General features: G+C 40.1%; 1 protein-coding gene across 2 annotated transcripts in view; it reads left to right on the top strand.

Annotated features, from left to right (window-relative positions):
* The window catches only part of LOC122872072 (neuronal membrane glycoprotein M6-b-like), a 42,148-nt gene that overhangs the window by 8,316 nt on the left and 12,864 nt on the right, over window positions 1-20,968 (top strand). Inside the window, exon 1 of one of the 2 annotated variants that reach the window (XM_044187767.1) lies at window positions 6,075-6,256. The exons of the other annotated variant lie outside the window; for it this stretch is intronic. Within the exon in view, the coding sequence (XP_044043702.1) occupies window positions 6,187-6,256 (70 nt within the window). The 5' untranslated portion in view covers window positions 6,075-6,186. Of the gene's footprint in view, window positions 1-6,074; window positions 6,257-20,968 lie in introns of those variants that run through there. 2 annotated transcript variants of the gene reach the window in all.

Raw genomic sequence — 20,968 nt, forward strand, 5'->3', positions numbered from 1 at the left:
TGTTGGACCAACTTAGAGACATGCATTGATGCATGTTGGTGGGTTCTTCCATTTAACAGGACTAAGAGTCTACAGCCATGTTAGCAGCTCTGTGAGGGACAGTGCTTTGAGCTAAATGCTAACGTTGAATGCTAACAAGCTTACTGTACATTGACATGCAGATGTTAAGAAGGTATGTTCATCGTGTTCCCCATGTTAGTTTAGCTTATTAGTATGTTAACATTTGCTAAGTAGCACTAAACAGAAAGTACTGCTGAGGCTGATGTGAATGTCATTAGTTTTGTATTCGACAAATTAAAAATTTGACCTGACAATGGCACGAGATGAGAAGTCAGAGAACCCCTGCAGTTATTACAATTCATTCTGTGAGGGACATGAATGTCTGTACCAAATTGAATGGCAATCCATCCAGTAGTTACTGAGAAATTTCACTCCAAACCACAAATGTTAACCTCATGGTGGCGCTAGAGGAAAAGTCTGAGGATCATCAAAGTCAGTAGAATTCATCATCTGGGCACCATGAACATCTATAGAAAATTGCATGGCAATCCATCCAATAGTTATTGAGATATTTCAATCTGGACTAAAGTGGTAGACTGACCGACTGAAAAAATGGTTAAAAATAATGCTGCTTAGCCTGAATGGGGCTAAATGAGGACTCAAAGCTGCACCACCAGGATGATTTTTAATAAAACTCACAAGACATGATGCATCTTGTTGCTGATTGCTGCTATTCACAGGGGGCAACTTACTTACTTATTTACACCCTCCTTTAACTGCCCACAAGATGATTCTCCCTCTGATCTTTCAGGCAGCACACAGAAAGCTTTAAACACATTGGCAGCATGTCAACAACTATAGCCTTCAGCTGAGCTGGTCGTAGGAGTAGAAATCATTTTACTGATGCTACACTGATACGATTTCTTTCAGTCAGCCCCTCTTCATGGCTATCTTATAAATTTGGTTTTGGTTTCTGGCTCTTTGCGCATTCAAGCTGTTAGGAGACCACATGAGAAGTTTTCTAGGAAATGATAGCATCGCTAAAAGATCTAAATCAGTGCAGCCTACCCGGCGGTGTGAGCATCTCTATGGCAACAGCAGAGCCAGTATCACTCTGAGATCAGATTGCTCTGATGTTGAGGATGTAACCATCACGAGAGTCTCTGCTTGTTGTAGGAATCTTTTAAACTGAAGTTTGAAATCAATTTGAAGCCAGTTATAACTATCTTTACAGGGGTGTCCAGAGACTGCTGTGTCCTCATTTTCTTCTTCTTCTTCTTCTTCTTCTTCTTCTTCTTCTTCTTCTTCTTCTTCTCTCCCATTAAATCCACATCAGATGACATGAAGGAGCTGCGATGTCCTCATTACTTCGAGATGACCCCATTTGGGCTCCACTTTCTCTTCTCTGTCTCACTGTAATGAGGGAAGACAGGCACTCGATAGGCACTCATGGCTTTCCCTTTAATGGACGCCAAGAGCTGTGGAGGCAGATAAGAAAGTTGCTCACCGAGCTCTTTCTGAAGCCCAGCAATTGGTCAAAATTGCTCAAGATGATACATGATTCAGTCAGAGGGTGTGTGGATCAACTTTGAACATAAGGCTGAATGTGACAGCATTTAACTGACATCTACACACATACACACACAAAACAAACACACGGTTTAAGGTTCAAACTACAGGCTGTGTACATGGATGTATCTCTGGTGAACTGTCTCTGTCCTTTGTCTACTCTAAACCTCGCTTTATTATTTCTCATATAGTCATATAGCTGAAGGGGGATTAAATGTGAATCCTGACTCCCATCCCCAAACACACTCACACAAACACACACAGTGTACATGCCTTTGATATGAGGAGCTGCACAAATCATTTTCTCTCTTACAAATCTCTCTATCCATACATTAAATATCAAACAATGCAGAGTTTTTGGCTAGCGGTGTGGGTCTAGGGATTGCAATGTGGCTCTGTCGGTCAGTCCCATGCTTTAGCCCAGACTATCTCAACAACTACTGGATGGATTACCACCAAATTTTGTACGGACATTCATGGTTCCCAGATGATGTTTCCCTATAACTTCGGTACTCACTGATTTTTCCTTTAGTGCCACCATGAGGTTGAAATTCGTGGTTTTGAGTGAAATGTCTCAATGACTATTGGATGGATTAACATTTTTCAGTCATTTATGACCAAATACCAGCAAAACTAATATACATCTGTATATACAACTATATACACATCAGCTTCAGCTGTATTTTGTGTTTAGTACTATTTAGCAAATGTAGTATGCTAACGCATTAAACTAAGATGATAAACATGGTAAACATTCTACCTGCTAAGCATCAGTATGTTAGCATTGTCGTTGTGAGCGTGGTTGTAGACTCTTAGCCTTGTTGGGTGACAGTTCAACGTCTGGTCTATTTGGACTTCTGTCTTAAAGGAGAAAAGTGACACATAGTCAAGTCAAAGAGGAGATGGGGTGCAAGTAAATGAGGCAGACAGGTATATTTTTCATGTATATATAAAAGTGCAGAATGTTGGTATAGTGCAGGTGTGTCTTTTCTTCTGAACTCCATCCAAAACCCTTTGGTGCTTTGTGCTGTGGTAATGCTGCACAGATAATTTGTTAGTCAAAGAGTCTATGTGACCTGTGATATCTTTCCACGCACATATAATGTCCGTTTGGCTGTGATGTGAGGTAAGGGAATCTTGGGAAAACTGGGTTGAGAAATCCTACTTGGAATTCCAACATGAAGAGACGTTTTGTTGCATTTTTCCTAGTAGGAAGCATGAGATTTCCGACTCTCTGACGTTTCTGGAACGCAACATTAGTTAGAGGTTTGGGGCCGAGTCCAAGCACTGAACATTATGTGTGTGTTGCGAGTGTGTGGATGTGTGTGTGTGACAGGGTGATGGAGAAGAGTGCCAGGGAGCACTGTATCTCATCTTCTGGACAAGTCCTTAATCTGCGTGACCCATCAAGGGATTATGGGGGTTCTGGGGTAAAAATGGGACTTGAAACTCACCCTTCAAGCCTAATAACTGACAGTTTAGAGTTTTTGTGTGTGTTTAGTATGTGTGCGTGTGTGATTCATTCTAACTACAAAGGAAGGCTTTTTCTTCCCGCAGATCATATTAACTGTAAGAAGGATTTATGTCATTTACACCTGCCTTTTCTTCATCCACTAGAAAATAATCTCATTGTATGGTCTTCTGTTTTAGTAGCAGCACCACATACTATATATATATACTATAGTGGAAATTTAGTTAGGACTATTGGATCAGTAGTTAATTTATATTTCACATGAAAAGGGAATAGAAAAGAAGGCCATCCTCTGTATCAAACTGTATTTAAGAAATCATAATAGAAAAAACTGCCAATTTAAGCTCACAGTCTCAAAACAAACTATATATTTAGATTAAAATGGTAAAATCTTTTTCCACATGTAGTTGTTTGTGAATACAATTCCTGAATCTGTTTTTGTTCCTGGTTCTATATCTATCTATTGTCTTAAACTTGATATGAAATAGGAAATTGTTTGCTTGACAGGTGAATTATGCAACCAGATAACATCACCAGTCCTGCAATAGAAGTTGTAAATACACATTGACATTTATAAATTAATATAATCTGTATGGCTAAATAGGTAAAAGATGAGGTGGTCCATCACTTCTATAGCTAAACAAGCACACTGAGCACTAATGACTCATGAAACTTGAGCTTAATTGTTTATTTGTCCCTATTTTACATTTTCGGCATCCTAGCAAATATTGTACTATCTCAGCATCTTAATGCTCTAACTTCTTTATGTTTAAAGGACACTAATGTAGGCTCATTTTCCACACAGGATTCATGAGTAAAAATGCTGATTAGAGCTGAAACGCATAGTCACTAATCAATTAGTCGGTCCACAGAAAAATTATTGATTATTTTAGGCCATTATTTAAGCAAAAACGCCAAATATTATCTTGTTCCAGCTTCTCAATTATGAGGATTTGCTTCTTTTCTTTTTTATCATATGTGATAATAAACTTATTATCCTTAGTCTTAAAGTGTGTCAAACAAAACAACCAAACTGATACCATGATCTTGGCAGATTAACCGACAGTTAAAGTAATCATTAGTTGTGGTCCTAACGCTAATGATGACGTGATAAAACACCAGGTTTTATATGGTAGCAGCCAACGCTAACCTTTGCGTTCAACATGCTTTCAGAAATGTTTCATATAGAGAGACTTTAAACATGGTCTCCTCATGGCTCAATATCAGAGAGCTACTTAAATGTCAAAAAGTCAGTGTGACCAGCATATGGTGCGGAGTACGTGTTAATTTCAGCCCTTGGGGTAAATGGAGCTACTAAATGTCATGTATGTCATGTTAGCTGTTGTCTGACGTTTTCTTGGATGAAAACATCAGGGCCTGGTGGGGTCACTCTCTGTCTGCAGTGTGTGTGTGTGGAGGGGGATTTCCTGGACTGTTGTGTGGGCTGAGCTTTGTCTGAAACAGGGCCACGTGGGCCTGAATTAAAACCTTATTTAAGAGGATTCAGGACAGATGGCGTCCCATTGTTTCGGGACGTGTTTATTATTAGAAAATGGGGTGAATGATGGAAACAGCACCCCCCCTTCTCTGAATAAACACACCACACCCACTTTTAACCATTTCTCAGGGATTTGAGGGCTCACCTTGCTTGATTTCCCATTGGCTTGTGGGATATTGCACTCAGCCAATCGGCATCCTAGGAGGCAAACAAAGGGTCCCCTCTTAAATAAAGCCAGGTACATAGCTGTTTAGCAGTTAAGAAGCTCTGATTGGTCGAAGGTGATCCAATCAAAGCTCAAATCACTTTAAGTGATGCTGTTTTTCCACAATAGTCAAAACCAAGGAAAGCAAGTAGCAATAGGAGTGTAATAACAACATACAGAAACACTATGCAACACACACAATGCTAAAGTAGGAAACTGAGCATCCTGCTCTATGGGAATAATATCTTGACAGAATTCGTAAGGATCTTGCTGCAACATGCTCACTGGCTTGTTGTGACTTAAACATCATCATATACAACCACATTTGTGCGCTTGAGTGCTGATTGAATGCTTAAAAATATCTAAAAGTGTTAAGTTGACTATGACGGGTTTTTCATTCTCAGATTTTAATTTGGCCATTTTGATTTGAGAGAGAAAACTAAAAACCACAACCAGTCCTCTCCCCGCCTCTCGCCCAGATTCTCACTTTTATCATACACACTTACACTCTCTTATAGAACTAGATCTTCTTCTTCTCTCGTTCCTTCCCTCCCTGACTCTCTGTTTCTCTCTCAACTCACCAGATGGAGAGGGGGCGGTGAATGTGTGGTTGTATGCATGTGTGTGTGCACGTAGTTGTGCATGCATGGTTACCCATGAGTTTGCATATTTACATTCCCTGTACATTTTGTCCTTAAATCCTCTGCTTCACTGAGAGAGGAAACCACTGATGCAACAAAATTACATTTAGTGAAGAAATAAAGTGAATGGGGGAAGAATAGATCCTATACGACAGTCATGTGTCATCACAAGAGATATTTAAGAACTATATTACACCATGAGCATCATTTTCTCCACAGTCATGAGTGGTTTTAGGGGCCAAAAGGCATTATCTGGCACCATTTGGGGGCCGCTAATCTGCATGTGCGAAATAAATCCAATCGGTTACACTTTATTTGGATAGTCCGCCTACAGATAGTTTTTTAGTATTTTTAACATTTCAACAGCTTATTAGTTGAGATTCAACAATTCAACTGTTTCACAATTAAAATCGTTTTCTAGGTTTGGTTTAGGTTTAGGTTTAAAAAACATCTTGGTTAGGGTATGTTCATGAGTTGTCTTATATACTCTTTTGATAATCTGTTAAACATCTACAGACAAAGCAAAACAGTTGAAACGTTACAAATACTCTGTAGGCGGACTGTCCAAATAAAGTGTTACCATCCAATCTGACAGCGCCTTTGCATCTTGGAACTGGATTGTTAATATACATAGAGAGACAGTGCTAAGCTTCTGCAGGGAGGGAGGGTGTGTACGAGGCGAGACACAGAGAGAGAGAGAGAGAGAGAGAGAGAGAGAGAGCATCAAGTCACCAGGATAGGCTCCACCATCCACACACTGTAAGGTACAAGTGCCACAAGGAGACTATATTCCGCTAAAAGAATGGATGGGACAAAGCCGGCCATGGAGTCCAACGCGGAGGAGACTCAAGACGAGGGACAAGAGAGCAAAGGTACGCTCAATCAGCCGCTGACATTTACGCGTTTTGGTGTATTTTCTTTGGAGACATTTGCGTCTGCGCCAGCCTGAGCGGTTTAACCTACTTGCAATGGCTTCTCGCTCGTGCGCGACACAATAGCGGTGCCTTTTTGTTTGGCCTCTCACCTATTTGAGGGCGATTTGCGAAAAGCATTAACGGTCTGCAGTTGAGAGAGAATATTCCCACTATCCCGAGCGCAATTTGACGTTTTGTGTGTTATTTTGCGCCTTCAAAGGGATCTGGAGGCTGATGGAGGAGAATTAGAGGGTGGGCGGGTTGATGGGTTGTGGAAGGTGCACGGTATGGTTTTATGGTGCATACATTAATGCCCATTTGTTTTTGCATTGTTGCACCACCATGAGCTTAATTCTGCTTAAAGAGGCGGTGCTCCGCGCGCTGGGCACGGCTGCATTGTTTTCCGTCAGGTGTGGAGCAGCCGATTCACGATCCTCCCGCCGCAACCGCTTCGATCATTGTCGGCGATTCCCACACACAGAGGCTCGGTGTCTGATCTGTCAGGAGCGTGATTAGTCGACGGCGCTGCAATATATGAAGCATGTGTCTTGTATGACCGCAGTAGTCCGGTCCATTGGTCGAGCAGGAGGCTGGAAAAGAAACGTTCAGCGGTGCACTTGGCACAGATTGATGCGTGTGTCCATCAGTTCCAACCCCGCCGCTCAGACAAATTAATGGAGCCTCTGTAGGGCGCACACATTCTGTTCTGGCATTATTAAAGATGATCTATGTGATATAGTAAGGTGACTCTGCAATAAGGATCCTTTAAATCCCACAGCATCACAAAATGCTCTTTGAACCCATAATGCTGGTGTCTTTGCAACTGCATGCAAAAGAAATTAAGATGTAAATATTAGTAAATAGTGTTTTAGGTGCACACCAAAGACCAGCCTTACACTAGTCAATTTTATCCAAAATTGTTTATCCAAAAAAAAGTTGCTGTTTCTTTGCTGAATCTGTGTGTAGGAATAGTGTAGGCGTGTCTTTGTGCATTGGGGGATCATTTGTTTTCATTGTGGCTTGGTAGTAAAATCACATCCTTCAGTTTGGAGACAGCAGTGTTGTTAGTGAAGGGACTCCGACAACAGGCTGTTCCTCGTGGCCATCTTGTTTATAGACCCACTTGAATATGAATGCACAGATTACCCACAGCTTTGTCTGATGTGTAAATAATGATGATGTAGAATATGATACAAAGAATTAAGGATGGAAATATGAATGAGCTTTTTATTTAGAAATCAGTGCATGGTCAGCAGCAGTGTTGCAGCTGATCTGGCATGATGCCTTTTTGCCCTGTTGGCTGTTAGAGAGCAGGATAGTTGATACCAAGTCAGAGCGCATGGGCCTGGAGGGGCTTTACACACATTTACTTCACAGCAACATCCAGTGTTTCCCCTGCTTTATTCCTTCTTCTGCAGTTTCACTTTCATGTGTGCAGATGTGTTAAAATTAAGGCCTTGTGTTTGAAGTGTTGTTCAGCTTCAGCATATACAAAATAGAATAATTTGTCACTATTTTCTAAGCAATTTTTCTTCATTTTTAGCTTCAACGTTACAGAATGGCAGGAAATGTTACTATGTTGGGAGCAAATATTAAAAAGTTTAGCCTCGGCATTATGAAATGGCAGTAAATGTTACTATTTTGGAACAAATATTCAAATTTTTAGCTTCAGCGTTACAAAATGGCAGGAAATGTTACTATTGGGAGCAAATATTTAAAAAATTTGCCTCACCGTTACAAAATGTTACTATTTTGGGAGCAAATATTCAGATTTTTAGCTTTAGCATTACAAATTTACTCTCCTGATTTAAAGTTCTGGATATTATTATTTTTTGTTTGATTTTGTGACTTCAAAATCTCAGCGCCAACACACTCTCTTTAATATGACAACATTATGTGTAGTTCCTGCAATACACTTCTTGGACCCTGGCACAGTAATATTGCTGGGTCACAGTCTGTCTGTGACGTAAGGTGCAGAAGAGTGGGGTGTCCCTCAACAGTCATATTTAAAAAGACATTACATCATCCTCTCCTGAGGCATGCTGCTAGCCTTTACTATTAAACTTCAACTGACAAAGTAGGCGAGTTTGTTTGAAGACCCTGAGGATAGTTGAGCATATTTATAGTTACCAATTAACCCTCTGAATTCCTTAATCACCATTTTATTTTGAAGCAGTGAAATTATTATTATATGCGTTAACCCAGTTCCACCTCTGCAGCCTGGACTGGTGTGCTCCAGGTGTGATGTTGCGCAACCGAATCCACCCACTCCAGCGTACCAAAATAGACTGGGTTGGAGGATAGCCTATTTGTCGGTGTAATCATTTCTTTGTGCCTTTGACATCTGGAATGTGACCATCAGCTTATAGCTTCCGTTAAGAAGCTGAAGATTTACAGTCGGGGCAAGAAGGCGAGTCATGTAAGACCTTGTGTTGGTGTGTGCCAGCGCTGCCTCTTCTGCTTTGGTACAACATGTTTCTGATTCTGAAAGCAGATGTAGGAAGTTTTGGAATAAATACTTACAATTTACGAAATCCTTACTCCCTCTCTGTGATGTGACAATCAAACACTTTGTATAAAATGATCCAATAGAGAATCATCTTGTATTTCCTGTAACATCTGAACCTTTTATCTGACAAGTCAGGGTAAGTTTTAAAAAGACACAAGTCTTTTGTCTTGACTCCTGAGTATTTAAAGGTTGAAAACCAAGTCAAGCCAGATGTATTAGGTTTATATGTAACAAATGTGATAGTGAGCAGCTGTAACAAAAGTTTTCCCTCTGGGATCAATAAAGTATTTCTGATTTCCGATTCTGAAAATATAATATCATGTTCATTTCAGTTGATTATATTTGTAACAAAACTGTGACTTGAGTCCCCACTTCTACTGTAGCTACTTCAAACCAGTTATGTAAGCTATAGATGCTAATCTATATGCTTAGGAGTGTCTTTTAGAGCCCGACTGATAAATAGTCCATTCCCGTATATTGGCCATAATTATCAAATCGCATAAATCTCCACATCAGCATACGTGTTGGCTAATAAGAAACAAGAAATTGCAGTAGAAAAATCGATAAAATATGTTAGTTAGAAGTTAGAAACACTGAAACCTTTTCTACAATGGAACACTCCTGGACGAATGAGGGACTACACCGTCTAACCAAATTCAAGGCATCCTTGAGATGTATGTTAATGTGTGTTAATGTAAAAAAACAAAAACTGACTGTATATCAGATTTTTTAGACTCTAAAATATCTATATTATATTGGCCTCAAAATTCCTGAATCAGTTAGGCAATATTGTAATTGGAAATACGCTTTTTTGGTTTCTTGCCGAGAGTTAGACAAGAAGATTGATACCACTCGCGTACCTGTGTGTTCAGCATGATGCTAGAACAAAGAGACAGTTAGCTTAGCTTAGCATATTGACTGGAAACAGGGGGATTATTATAGATTATTAGTCTTTGCATCATGCATTAGCATCAGGTACTACGTTCACAGTTTTGCTGTAAAAAGCATGTTGATTAGCTGTGACTACATTAGCTACATTAATTATGGCAAACAGTCCATGTTCTTGATTGCACCACTATCGTGTCTCTTTGCAGCATCTCTGCATGACATTGAGCTGAGAGTCATTACAGACTGGAAATTGAACACAGAACACCGGCAGGGTTTATAATCCGAGGAACGGGCGGTGGTGGTGTCTGCGGGTATGGATTGATCTTTTTGCTTGATTGCATCCTATAATCTCTAATCTGGATGTCTACAGAGGTACACTGTGGTCAGGACTCGGATAACGAGACATCAGCTACGCTCTCTGAGGTACAATTATATCTGATTCCATTAGTATGAGACAGTTTGATTAGACAGAGCAAGCACCTCCCATGTGACATTTTTATTTTTACCTTTAATGTGGCTCCCTAAAGTAGCTTTGAGGGTTTCAAAGTGGCCCTGGATGCATTTCAAGTCACTCTCACTGTGTCTGTCCTCCCCTTTGTTGTAAATGATTGGCCTATTCACACACACCTTCCTTCCTTCCCTGTGTGTGTGTGTGTGTGTGTGTGTGTGTGTGTATGTATGTGCCCGCTCTTACGTAACGCGTCATTTGCTTGCCGCCTTTGGTTTTGATGTTCAGATCACAACCGTAAGAGATTACATCATCGTCTGGAGGGGTGCAGGTTTTGTTTAATTTTCTGCATGGTAGGGCAGAGCTTGCTGCAGCCTCTGAACCACAAAGATCTGTCTTTCAAGTTCTTTTTTGTTTCTGGTAAAATCTGTGACGCTTGACCTGAGCAGAGTCGGATATTAAGATTCTGCACTAGAGAGTTAATGCAAGATGTTTTCAGATTTAAAAGGAGGTGGAGCTCGAAATCAAGCAAAGGTGATCGATGTTTAAATGTTGTTTTGGGAAATGCACTTGCTTTCTTGCCATTAGATGAGAAGATCAGGATCAGTTGCCAGGCAACCAGCAGAAACTTCAGGAAGTTACTGGTCACGGACAAGAAATAGCGAATTGTTGTTATTACAATTCAGCTTTTGTACAAATTAAACAGACAACATATAAACTGTCAATTAGTGAGCTTTAGAGGTGCTGGTAGGTGGATTTACCTTTGGACAGAGGCCAGGCTAGCTGTTTCCAGTGTTTTCAGTCTTTATGCTAAGCTAAGCTAACCAGCTGCTGGCTGTAGCTTCATATTTAACATACAGACTTGAGAGTGGTCTCAATCTTCTCATCTAAGTCTCAGCAGGAAAGCAAACATTTCCCAAAATGTCGAACTATTCCTTTAACTGCATTACAAGCCATCAAACTGAATGTGACTCAAACTTATCACCTACTATTTCCTATTTTTAACCAGTATATGGCTCTAAAATAACATAAACCCATCGGATTTCATTGCTTCATATCACATTTACATTTCGGCAGTGATTAGTCGAGACTGAGAGGGTTAAAAGTAGATGTCTGGTTTCCATTTGTCACTTTCTTGTGGTTTCTTTTTACACCTTAAAAGAAAATAAGAATCTGTGGTGTGGTCATTTCTCTCTTTTGTGTTTTCCCATTTGACAATGTGCTGTGCAGTTCACAGAACTTATTCATTTATATATACATTTATATATTCCTCCTAAGAGTATTTTGATTATTCTATCTTCACCTGGTCAAATGTTTTTCAGTTACTGATTTTATTGTCATAACTCACATAGCGCTGAAACAATTAGTTGATTAATGGATTCGTCCAGTGGTACCCAACCTGTAAATCTGAGGAGTCTAAAGATGATTAAATGTATAAGACATAGAATAAAACAGATTTCTGTCACACAAAATTATACAAATTTTACTGCCATTTTTACTAGTTTTTGCTCTTTCTGGATATCTTTACCTCTGAAAACCCTTCAAATGAAACAGTCTATAACAGAATAATGGCTCTTTGGAGTTTTGAACCTCTCGCAGCTTATGCCCACACTGAGGCATAAGCTGTGACAAGGGGTTGCAAGCAGGCATGGATTTGTTTCGATCACAAACCACAAAAGATTGGGAACCAATGAATTTATCGGCAACTGTTTTGATAACCAATCTTTTTTTTTAAGCAAAAATGCCAAAAAATTCAAATGTGAATATATCCTGGTTTTCTTACTTATCTATGATAGTAAATTGAATATCTTTGGGTTTTGGACTGTTGTCAGACAAAATAAGCAAAGTGATGTCACCTTGGGCTCTTGGAAATTGTGATGGGCAACAAAAGAATTTGCTGATAATGAAAATAATAATTAACTGACCAAATGATGTTACAAGAGCTGGAAATCAACCAGGGTGGCTTTCTGATATCGCCCAATCCAGGAGGATACAATTTTTTACCACACGACAGGAGTCATTTGAGAAAAAAAAGCTTCAGCAACACAGTCCAGCTGAGCCCAGGTTGAGGTCTTGAATCTAAAGGCCAACCCCTGTTTGATGATCAGGTGACAGGAGAGGAGCTGGACTGTTCTCCCTGCTGGTGCTGACATTTAGTTTGTGTTGCTGGTAAATATTGGACAGGCTCCCTTCCCTGCTCTCTTGACCTTACAGTAGATCAAGCATAACTTGTTTAATGTCAAATAAAACATTTTAATCCTTTATGGATCATTGTTGCTGTTGTAAATGTGTCCTGTTAATATTAGAAGGTGGCTGGTGGCGACTTCTGCTCCTTTTTTGAATGAACTTGTTGCTCGTGTTCAGTGTTATTATGCCTTGTAATCCACTTTGCAGGCCAAAGCAAATCACTGCTGCCACACACACAAATCCTAAGAAGCTTCTTCTCCACACTCTTTAAAAAGGGTAGAAAATGGTTAAAATTCATCAGTTAGCCTACACACATTTATCTACTGTAGCTTTGCTAACAGCAAAATTGCACAATATCCAAATACTTTCCTCTCTTCCCTCCATGCAAGTACAAATGATGATGACACATGATGAACTGAAATGATCTGTCGTGACTTTTTAAAACACACGGCTTTTTTTAGCCATGCTAACAAGTCATACCATTAAATGTTATCACTGACTGTAATAGCAGCTGATTTGGACATTTCCAGCTGGGACAAACTATCATTGTTCTGCTGCTTTTCTCTCACACACACCCACATACACTCTAATGCGTAGACTTGCTCTTATTGGCATCCGTCTCCCACTTGACTTTGTTACACATAACCACCTCTCACTTAGGATGAAACTCTCCCTCCAGTTTCATCTCTTAATGGTAGTTTTTTCAATGATGATATCAAGAAAAAAAAAGGCTCCCACACACGAGATTGATGCTCCCAACTACAACTACGACATTTCAACATTACGTCTTCATCAAGAAGCTCCATATATGGACTTCACCTGATTAAACCCAGGTGTGAATCCCAGGTGGAGCACTACAGTACCATCAATTACCTCAATTAGTTTTTAAACAAATTAGAGCTACCAATTTAAAATTTAAGCACTTAATGTTTACCACAAGCTCCTGACTTAGTTCACACTTACTTTTGAAATGTGCTCTTTGTTTTCTGCAGATCAGATTCTGAGGACTTAAAGATGTAAGAAGATGTGTCATGTGTGTGTCATGATAATTGTGACTCGCAGGCTTCAACAGACCAAACCGGCAAAGATAAAAAGTCTAATGACACTTTAAACATTGATTATGCTCATGATTCTGTCCTCACATGCTCTGAAAAGTTGCAGATCCCTCTATCTCTCTTTAATTGATTTGTTGTAAATAAACTGCCACAATCCACTTTGCTCTCCTCTCTTTTCTTCTCTAGCTTATCACTCTGTCCCACACACACTCATGCAACACACACCCTTCGCCTTTTCTCCTCTCGCCCCGGAGGTGTGTGAGGTTGTGGGAGCATGTGAAAGCCGTCACACAGAGGGAAGCTCATGTGTTCCTCATTTGAAGCCATTTGCCCAAAGCATGCTGTCAGCCTCCATCTGGATATGTGTGCGTGTATGTGTGTCAGGGTCGGTGTGTGCTTGTATTTGTTTTCGTGTCAATGACCAGGAGTGGTTCAGGGTAATGTCTGTGTCGGTGCTTTGCTTGCACTGAAGGAGAAGCTTCAGTGTGGGCGAGACCGTGTGGTATGCCGTTGTGTTCATATTCAGCCCTCTCCGTCCCCACACTGTGGTCACATTTTTATTTAAATGTGCTTTCCCTGCTTGCATGTTCAACAAAACAAGCAGTATTTAGTATGGATGTGTCTTGTTGCCATTTCTTTTCCGCACGAATGCTGGCAGAGTTGGGGAAAATCCGAAAAAATTTTAAAAAATTTAAAAAAATAAAAAAAAATAAATGAATGTAAAAGAAAAACAAGTCAAAAATGTTTTAATGTTAATATGAAAGAATCAGAGCTGAAACAATTTGTCAATTGGTCAACTGAAAGTTAATCCAACAATTTTGGCAATCGATTAGTCGTTTTACGTGAGTCTATGTTACTTTTGCTGGCTGGCGGTCCCTGTGGCCACAAGTCACAATTTCAGAAAAATGATAAATGCTAAAATATTGTGTAACAATAGCACAATTAGAGAAGAGTAAACTGGCTCAGTAATGTCAGTAACACAGCAATATCTAATGTTATCTAAACATTGCTAATCCATTAGGTAACATTAGCCACCATATCTAAAGTTTGTAAATATTAGCTTTAAGTCATTAATCAAGCAAAAATACCACAACATTCACTGCTTTCAGCTTCTCAAATGTGAGGATTTGCTGCTTTTCTCTGTTTTATATCATCGTAAATTTAATAACTTTGGGTTTTGGACTGCTGGTATGACAAAACCAGACATTTGAAGATGTCACGTCGGGCTTTGGTAAATTGTCACTGGCATTTAGCACTATTATCTAATGTTTTACAGACTAAATGATTAATTGATTAATTGAGAAAAAAATTAAAGATGAATTGATAATGAAAATAATCAAGCAGCCCTAGAAAGAAGCAACGGATTACAAGAATTTGGAAACAAATGCACAAGCTACCACGAAACAGTAATCTGAATGCATCACCCTCCAACACTGCATCTATGTTTGAACCCCAGTCTGCAGTGGATATATGAATAGCAGCAAGTGGCAGGTTGGCGCAGCATGCCGTGTTCCTGAGTGATGCCAACCTCCTCTGGCCTTCCTCCATCACCCACTGATGCCCAATCTGCTCCTCTCATCCATAGCCCATGAAACGCCTGATGCCGATTAGCACTTGTCATCATTAGCCATGACTGACATCGATAAATGGCTGGGCCTGTATGATGAGGTCATTCTGTGTCTCAGTTTCAGGCCAGGGTCTGTTGTGGTCCTGCTTTAAAACTGTTAGTTATATCATTTGTGATGATATAAGCTTTGTTTTTTGTACTTACTTAAAAACACATACTTATACTTACTTAAAAACAGAATTTCTGATGATAAATCGCCAGCGCAAGAAAAGTGGCAAATTATATACATTCAGCAACAAACTCACTAGGAAATCGGTCTCTTTTGTCTCATTACCTATGTCCTTAATATTTGATGAATAATCTGAATAAAGACCCAACTATGTGAAGTCAGCCTTCACAGAAAGTGTATCTGTGTTACAGTAAATGAGACTCTCTGCAGTAAGATACTCAGTTGAGCCCTTGTGCCAACCACACATACACTCTCTCTCACACACACACAGTGTTTGTGGACCCCGGAGGCTGCTGGAAAGTGAATCTCCATAATCACATCAGGGGGAGGAGGGTGGAGTGGAGGTTAAGGGGCCAGGGGAGGGCCACCGACTTCTTTGGCATCTCAGAGAAAGTGACATTAGCCAAGTTGATTGCGTAACCGCAGAGCCATTCAGTTAGATGGCACGGCACTTCTGGCCAGAGGGGCCATTTTACATTTTGGTGGAACAAGACTCAAACTAATAGCGCTCCCTCCGCTCCGCTGAGCCGACAGACGGCAGCTCAGGACAGGTGATCCTGCTTCTGAATAGGAGAGATTAGAAACACGAGACAGTTTTCACACAGTGTAAATGGTCAGTGGACTATCTGCCATCTCTGTTTAAGTCTGGTCACTGCACCCTACAGCCAGGCACTTTTAAATAAACCCTTTTAATGTTCTGCTGTTAACTGTACTTGCCTCACTATACAAAATAGCCCTAAAGGACACAAATGCTGCGTTCTTGCATCATATTGTGTGATAATACACTCCAAATTATGAGATTGCCTGTAGGAAACTTTCCTAATAACTTGAGCACCTCATTTCATATATGGAAACTAATTTCCACCAAAAAAAGACAAAAAAAAAAGGATATGATAAAAAAAGAATAAATAAAAATTCTCATGGTAAGTTACTATCTAATAATTTTGACTTAGTAAAGTCAGTGGTATGACATACTATGAGCATTTTTATCTGAATCATGACTACGTTTTTTCATCTTTTTTTCTTGTCCTGGTGGAAATGGGCTTCCATATTTCATATCTTACTGAACATTGCAGTGTTTTCACTGTTCAGTTTGGTCATCCTTGTGCGTTTTGAGGCTCTGTTTGTTCCCACATGGTTCTGTTCTTGCCTCAAGTCGCCACATAAAAACGGTGAAAGAAATACTAAAAACACTTTACAGTACGTATCAGGGCCTGCATACCCATTGAGGAACCAAAAATCTCTGTTTTGTCAAACCTCTACATTGCCTCTTGATCTGCCTTGCAAATCTACTGTATCTGTTGTTGACCCTGGTGGACCATGACAGGGAAACATCAGGTCAATAGGTGTTAGTATGTTACTGTACTCTCCCTTCCAGGCAGCACCTGAGTGTGAAGGCACTTCAGCTGCAGCTCTGTTCCCACGCCAAGCAACAAAAAACAAGCAAAGGCACCTTAACTCACCCAGACAGCAGATGAATTTTTGATGTTTAAGAGTGTATGTGACCATAACATAGCTATATGTGAAGTTAGCCTTTCTCTGGTGTGCTTGAATGGGATGCTTCGCTGATTCATTCCTGTGTTTTTTAATATTTACTTGCTTGTAATTTTTGGTTTTGGCATGCACAGCTTGGAAGTGTCAGTGCTAAATGTGGTGGGTCAGATGCAGATGCAAACAAGCTGATTGTAATTTGCACCAGATGAACAGTTGCTGTGTGTGTTCTCTGCATCTGTGAGTATCCACTCTCGCGTGTGCCCCATCTGTGTATGCGTTTCTGTATTTTTTATTATTTTTGTACATTCGGTGGGTGTGTTTGGTGTGTGTCTTGGGAGTTGAGTCCGTCGCCCAGCTGTCAGAGTTTAGCCCAGATCGGACACAGAAAGGGAGAGATGGAGTGAACCAACATACAGCAGATCAGCAGGTTAAAAGTATTGATCATGCAACAGAGCGCTGAGAATGGGATTTGAGAGTTGTACAGTACATCGTGCTCAATTACGCCCGGCCAGATGCTGACCTTGTGGCATTCATAATGCTGCATAACCAGCCAAGGGTTTCTCACAAACAGAAGATTAGGGTCAGTTATGTACCGTGGGAAAAAAAGAAAAAAGCTTTCTGGTTTGGAATGGTGATGGCCGATGGCGTCATTCTCTTACCTGGCGCAGAGCATATTGTGTCCTCTTGATCAACACGGCAAATAAGCTGATGGCCGAAAACATTTGCTTTGATAATGTGTTGGTTATCAGATGAATGTGTGCTGAGATGTTGGAGGAGGTATTAAAGAGGTCAAGATGATTTGAACAGCAAAGTCTTTTCTTTGCATGAATACTTTCTGAACATGATTTATGGGCTGCAAAAGGTGAATCTTCACATGCAGCAACTGTGCCTGTGCCAACAAACGGCTAGCTTTAATTCCAGTTTATAACAGCTTGGGTCTTACTTTCATTCCTATCTGTAAAAATAACATCACACAAAATGGGGCAAGAAACACCAGAAGTCCAGAAACAACCCCTCCAGATTTCCAAACGTAATTGGAAAACAAAACGAAAGTGCTAAAATTATTATCAAAACACTCTGTTGTAAACATCTATCACAGAGCTGAAACAATTTGTTGATTAATTGTTTGTAATTTTTCAAGCAAAAATGCCAACGTTTCGATGGTTCCAGCTTCTCAAACGCTTCATATCTATATAACAGTATGTTGATTTTCTATAGCTTTTGGACTGTGGAAGCTTTACACAGTTTAAGCCACTTTTTTAGTCTTTCGTTCACATGCATCTAAAATACGTCTGATAGCTTCTTCTTTATCAATACAGATGTCTAAACTTGACCTTCACCCAGGCCTGTTCCTGAATGCATCACGTGTAGACACTGTTGGAGGACTGAAGCTGCTGCTCTGCTAATGTGCTGCTTTCACTACACCTCCTGTGTAGACAAGGTGTTAGTCGGACAAAACAAGCAATTTGAAGATGTCACTTTGGGCATTTTTCACTGTTTTCTGACATTTTATAGACAAAACAATTAACCAATTAACTGAGAAAGTAACTGGCATCTTAATTAATCATTAAAATAGTTAGTTGCTTTGCTAACTTTGTGCAATGAGGGATTATTACCAACATTTTGAGTCTGCTCACTTTTGGTTTAGATAACCTGACTAAACTGTTGGATTTATTTTACAATGTGTCTGATCATTTGACTGCTCATGTTTCTTTCCCTGCTGACATTGTTGTGGCAAATATCATTCTGTTCCCAGATTTAAGCAATTACTTTGGTGTCACAGCTGAAAGAAACATTGAGGAAAACTGCAAAAACATGACCCAAGTTGTAATAAAGTGGAATTATCCTTTAAGGAAAACCAGCTTTGTTTGTAACTTCATGACTATGCGGTTTTGATTTTCTCTCACTGTGTTTCAAAGGGTTTAATAAAAACCTCAGAGGAGCATTTTATCCTTCAACTCAAGTGGAAAGACGGAAATCTACCAAGCTGAAGTTATGAGGTTACGAGTTTGTGTGTGTTGTTGTGGCTGAAGTCTGCTGCCATAAAACAGATGGGGTTCTTTTTCATCTCAACCAGAGGAGACGCAGCCATCCATCCCCCTCCCATCTCTTTCTCCTTTACTTTCTCACACCCTTCCTCTCTTTCTCTCTCTCCGAGGTCCTCCTCAGCTCTTGTGGGAATCTACCCATAATGCACTGTGAGGAAATTGCCCCATAATGAATACAGCACTTCTAAATTGGAATACAGCCGCAGGCAGGGACCAGACCGGCCGCTGAAATATTCAAAAAGCTTTATTAACGCTGTTATTCCTGGCAGATGCACTGTGCGTATGAACAGTTGGCGATAATCATACTGTGCCACTGGGTTGTACAGTTTATGGCAAATTATTATTAAATATCAGGACAGTCGATGTAATCTTCTCTCTCTCCTCTACTCTCAGTTTATATTCAAATCTGCTTTATAGGCATGGCAGCAAGGAAATCAGTGTTGTCAGAGAAATACAACACATACATCCAGGCAATATTGTCTAGAGAGAATACAGTTATTTGAGTCTAGTTTATTATCCAGTTATTTTGCATTACATGCTGTACTTAGATTCTTAAAATAGTTTTTTAAATGCAAACGCTACAAATTCAAACCTAGTGACAATGAAGTTTGTAAGCCGACGTGTATTTGAGGGATTATTTCACGGCGAACACTCTTCATTTCATGTAGTGGGTGTCAGGTGATTGACAGGAAGCGGAGCATAATCACAAAGGATGTCAGCAATCGGTGACAAGTTCTGTCTGCAACCATGTCTACAAAACCAAATGGAGGTTTTGTATTGCCTGTGTGGAAGATGTTTTTTAGATGACACAAACTGCTTCTTTGTACAGAAAACTAGGAATAATGATGAATAAACATGAGGGGCCCTGGACAATTTTTCTTCATACTTTGTGCAGCTGCACAGCTTCTGACAAATCATTAACTGCCTGCAGTTGTGTAATGTTGCATAATGTCACTGCAACTGCATAATCACTTTGGAAATGTATCAAGTAGAGTAGAAAGATTTAAACCTAAAAAAGCAAGTGTGTCTTGGTATTTATAACCTGAACTTAAAGCTGCTATAATCAATATTTGTATATTAACAGTGGATGAAATGATGTCAAAGGGGTCGCTCATACTGATGAACCCACAGAGAATTATCACCAGACTCTGCACTTACCCTCAGCTTTACTGAGCTTTTTAGCATCTTTGAGCTCATTGTTTTGGTTTTACAGCCTGCAACTTTACTGTTTTGGTGGAGCTGGTGAAGATTGTGGAGCATTTAGCAGCTAAAGAGCCAGATACCCTCAGGAGTTGGTGGATACCACAAAAAGAGCTAAAAGGAGAGTTCATACTGGGCTTACATTTACCAGGTGCACAGAAACACAACTCCAAATTAATGCTAATGTTGCTCCGTATATGCTAGATGTGTAAATAAGCAAATGTTTGCTAGCACGTTCACCATATCAACTTTATGAGGTCATAACATGTCAGTGATGTAGCTTGTTTCCACTGCCCCGAAGTGGCCCAAAAAAATTAATTAATGCAGGTTTAACCATGTCCCAGTGAAAACTATGGCTAGCTAGATCTACCACAGCAAAAAAGATGGTAACCTCCACATTCTTTATCACTTCATCAACAATACATTGCATATATAGACGACGATGGAATTATCTGTGTTTAGGATCAGGGAGCTGAATCAGAAGGTGCTGGGGGTCTGGGAGGTAGCAAATCTTTCCTACCAGTTTTACAAATGACAACACAGAATTCCAGCTGGATGATGCTGATGTTGTGTTTCAATGGTCTGCATCACTTTCTGTTGTATTATGAGGAAGAAAATAATGCAATCTTCTTATCTTTCCCCCATCTATTTCTCTTTTCATGTCAAACAACACAATATCTGTTTGACCCACTTCCCAAAACCTGCCCGGCAGAATATGGATAGAGATCTCCCTTTTGCATCTCCCTCCTTCCATATTTCTTGTCATCATTTCAGTTGCTTCATTTCAGTTCACATCCTGTGCTGTGTTTGTCATTTCTGGTTCAAATTCCAGACCTTTGTTACCATTTAGCACCAATCTTCAGGTTTTCATTGAGGTTACATCACTCTACGTTGGTGTGTGTATGTGTGTGAAGCGGCTGCGAAGGACTACGCTACCGCTGAACTGGGTCGTGGGTAACACGTTGCTATGGCAACTGCTATTTGCCGGCCCTGGGGCCAAGAACTGCTTTTCGCTTATACTTTCTCTCTCTGTTCTTTTCTCTGT

The sequence above is a fragment of the Siniperca chuatsi genome, linkage group LG24 (assembly GCF_020085105.1).
Source record: "Siniperca chuatsi isolate FFG_IHB_CAS linkage group LG24, ASM2008510v1, whole genome shotgun sequence".
Classification (NCBI taxonomy): domain Eukaryota; kingdom Metazoa; phylum Chordata; class Actinopteri; order Centrarchiformes; family Sinipercidae; genus Siniperca; species Siniperca chuatsi.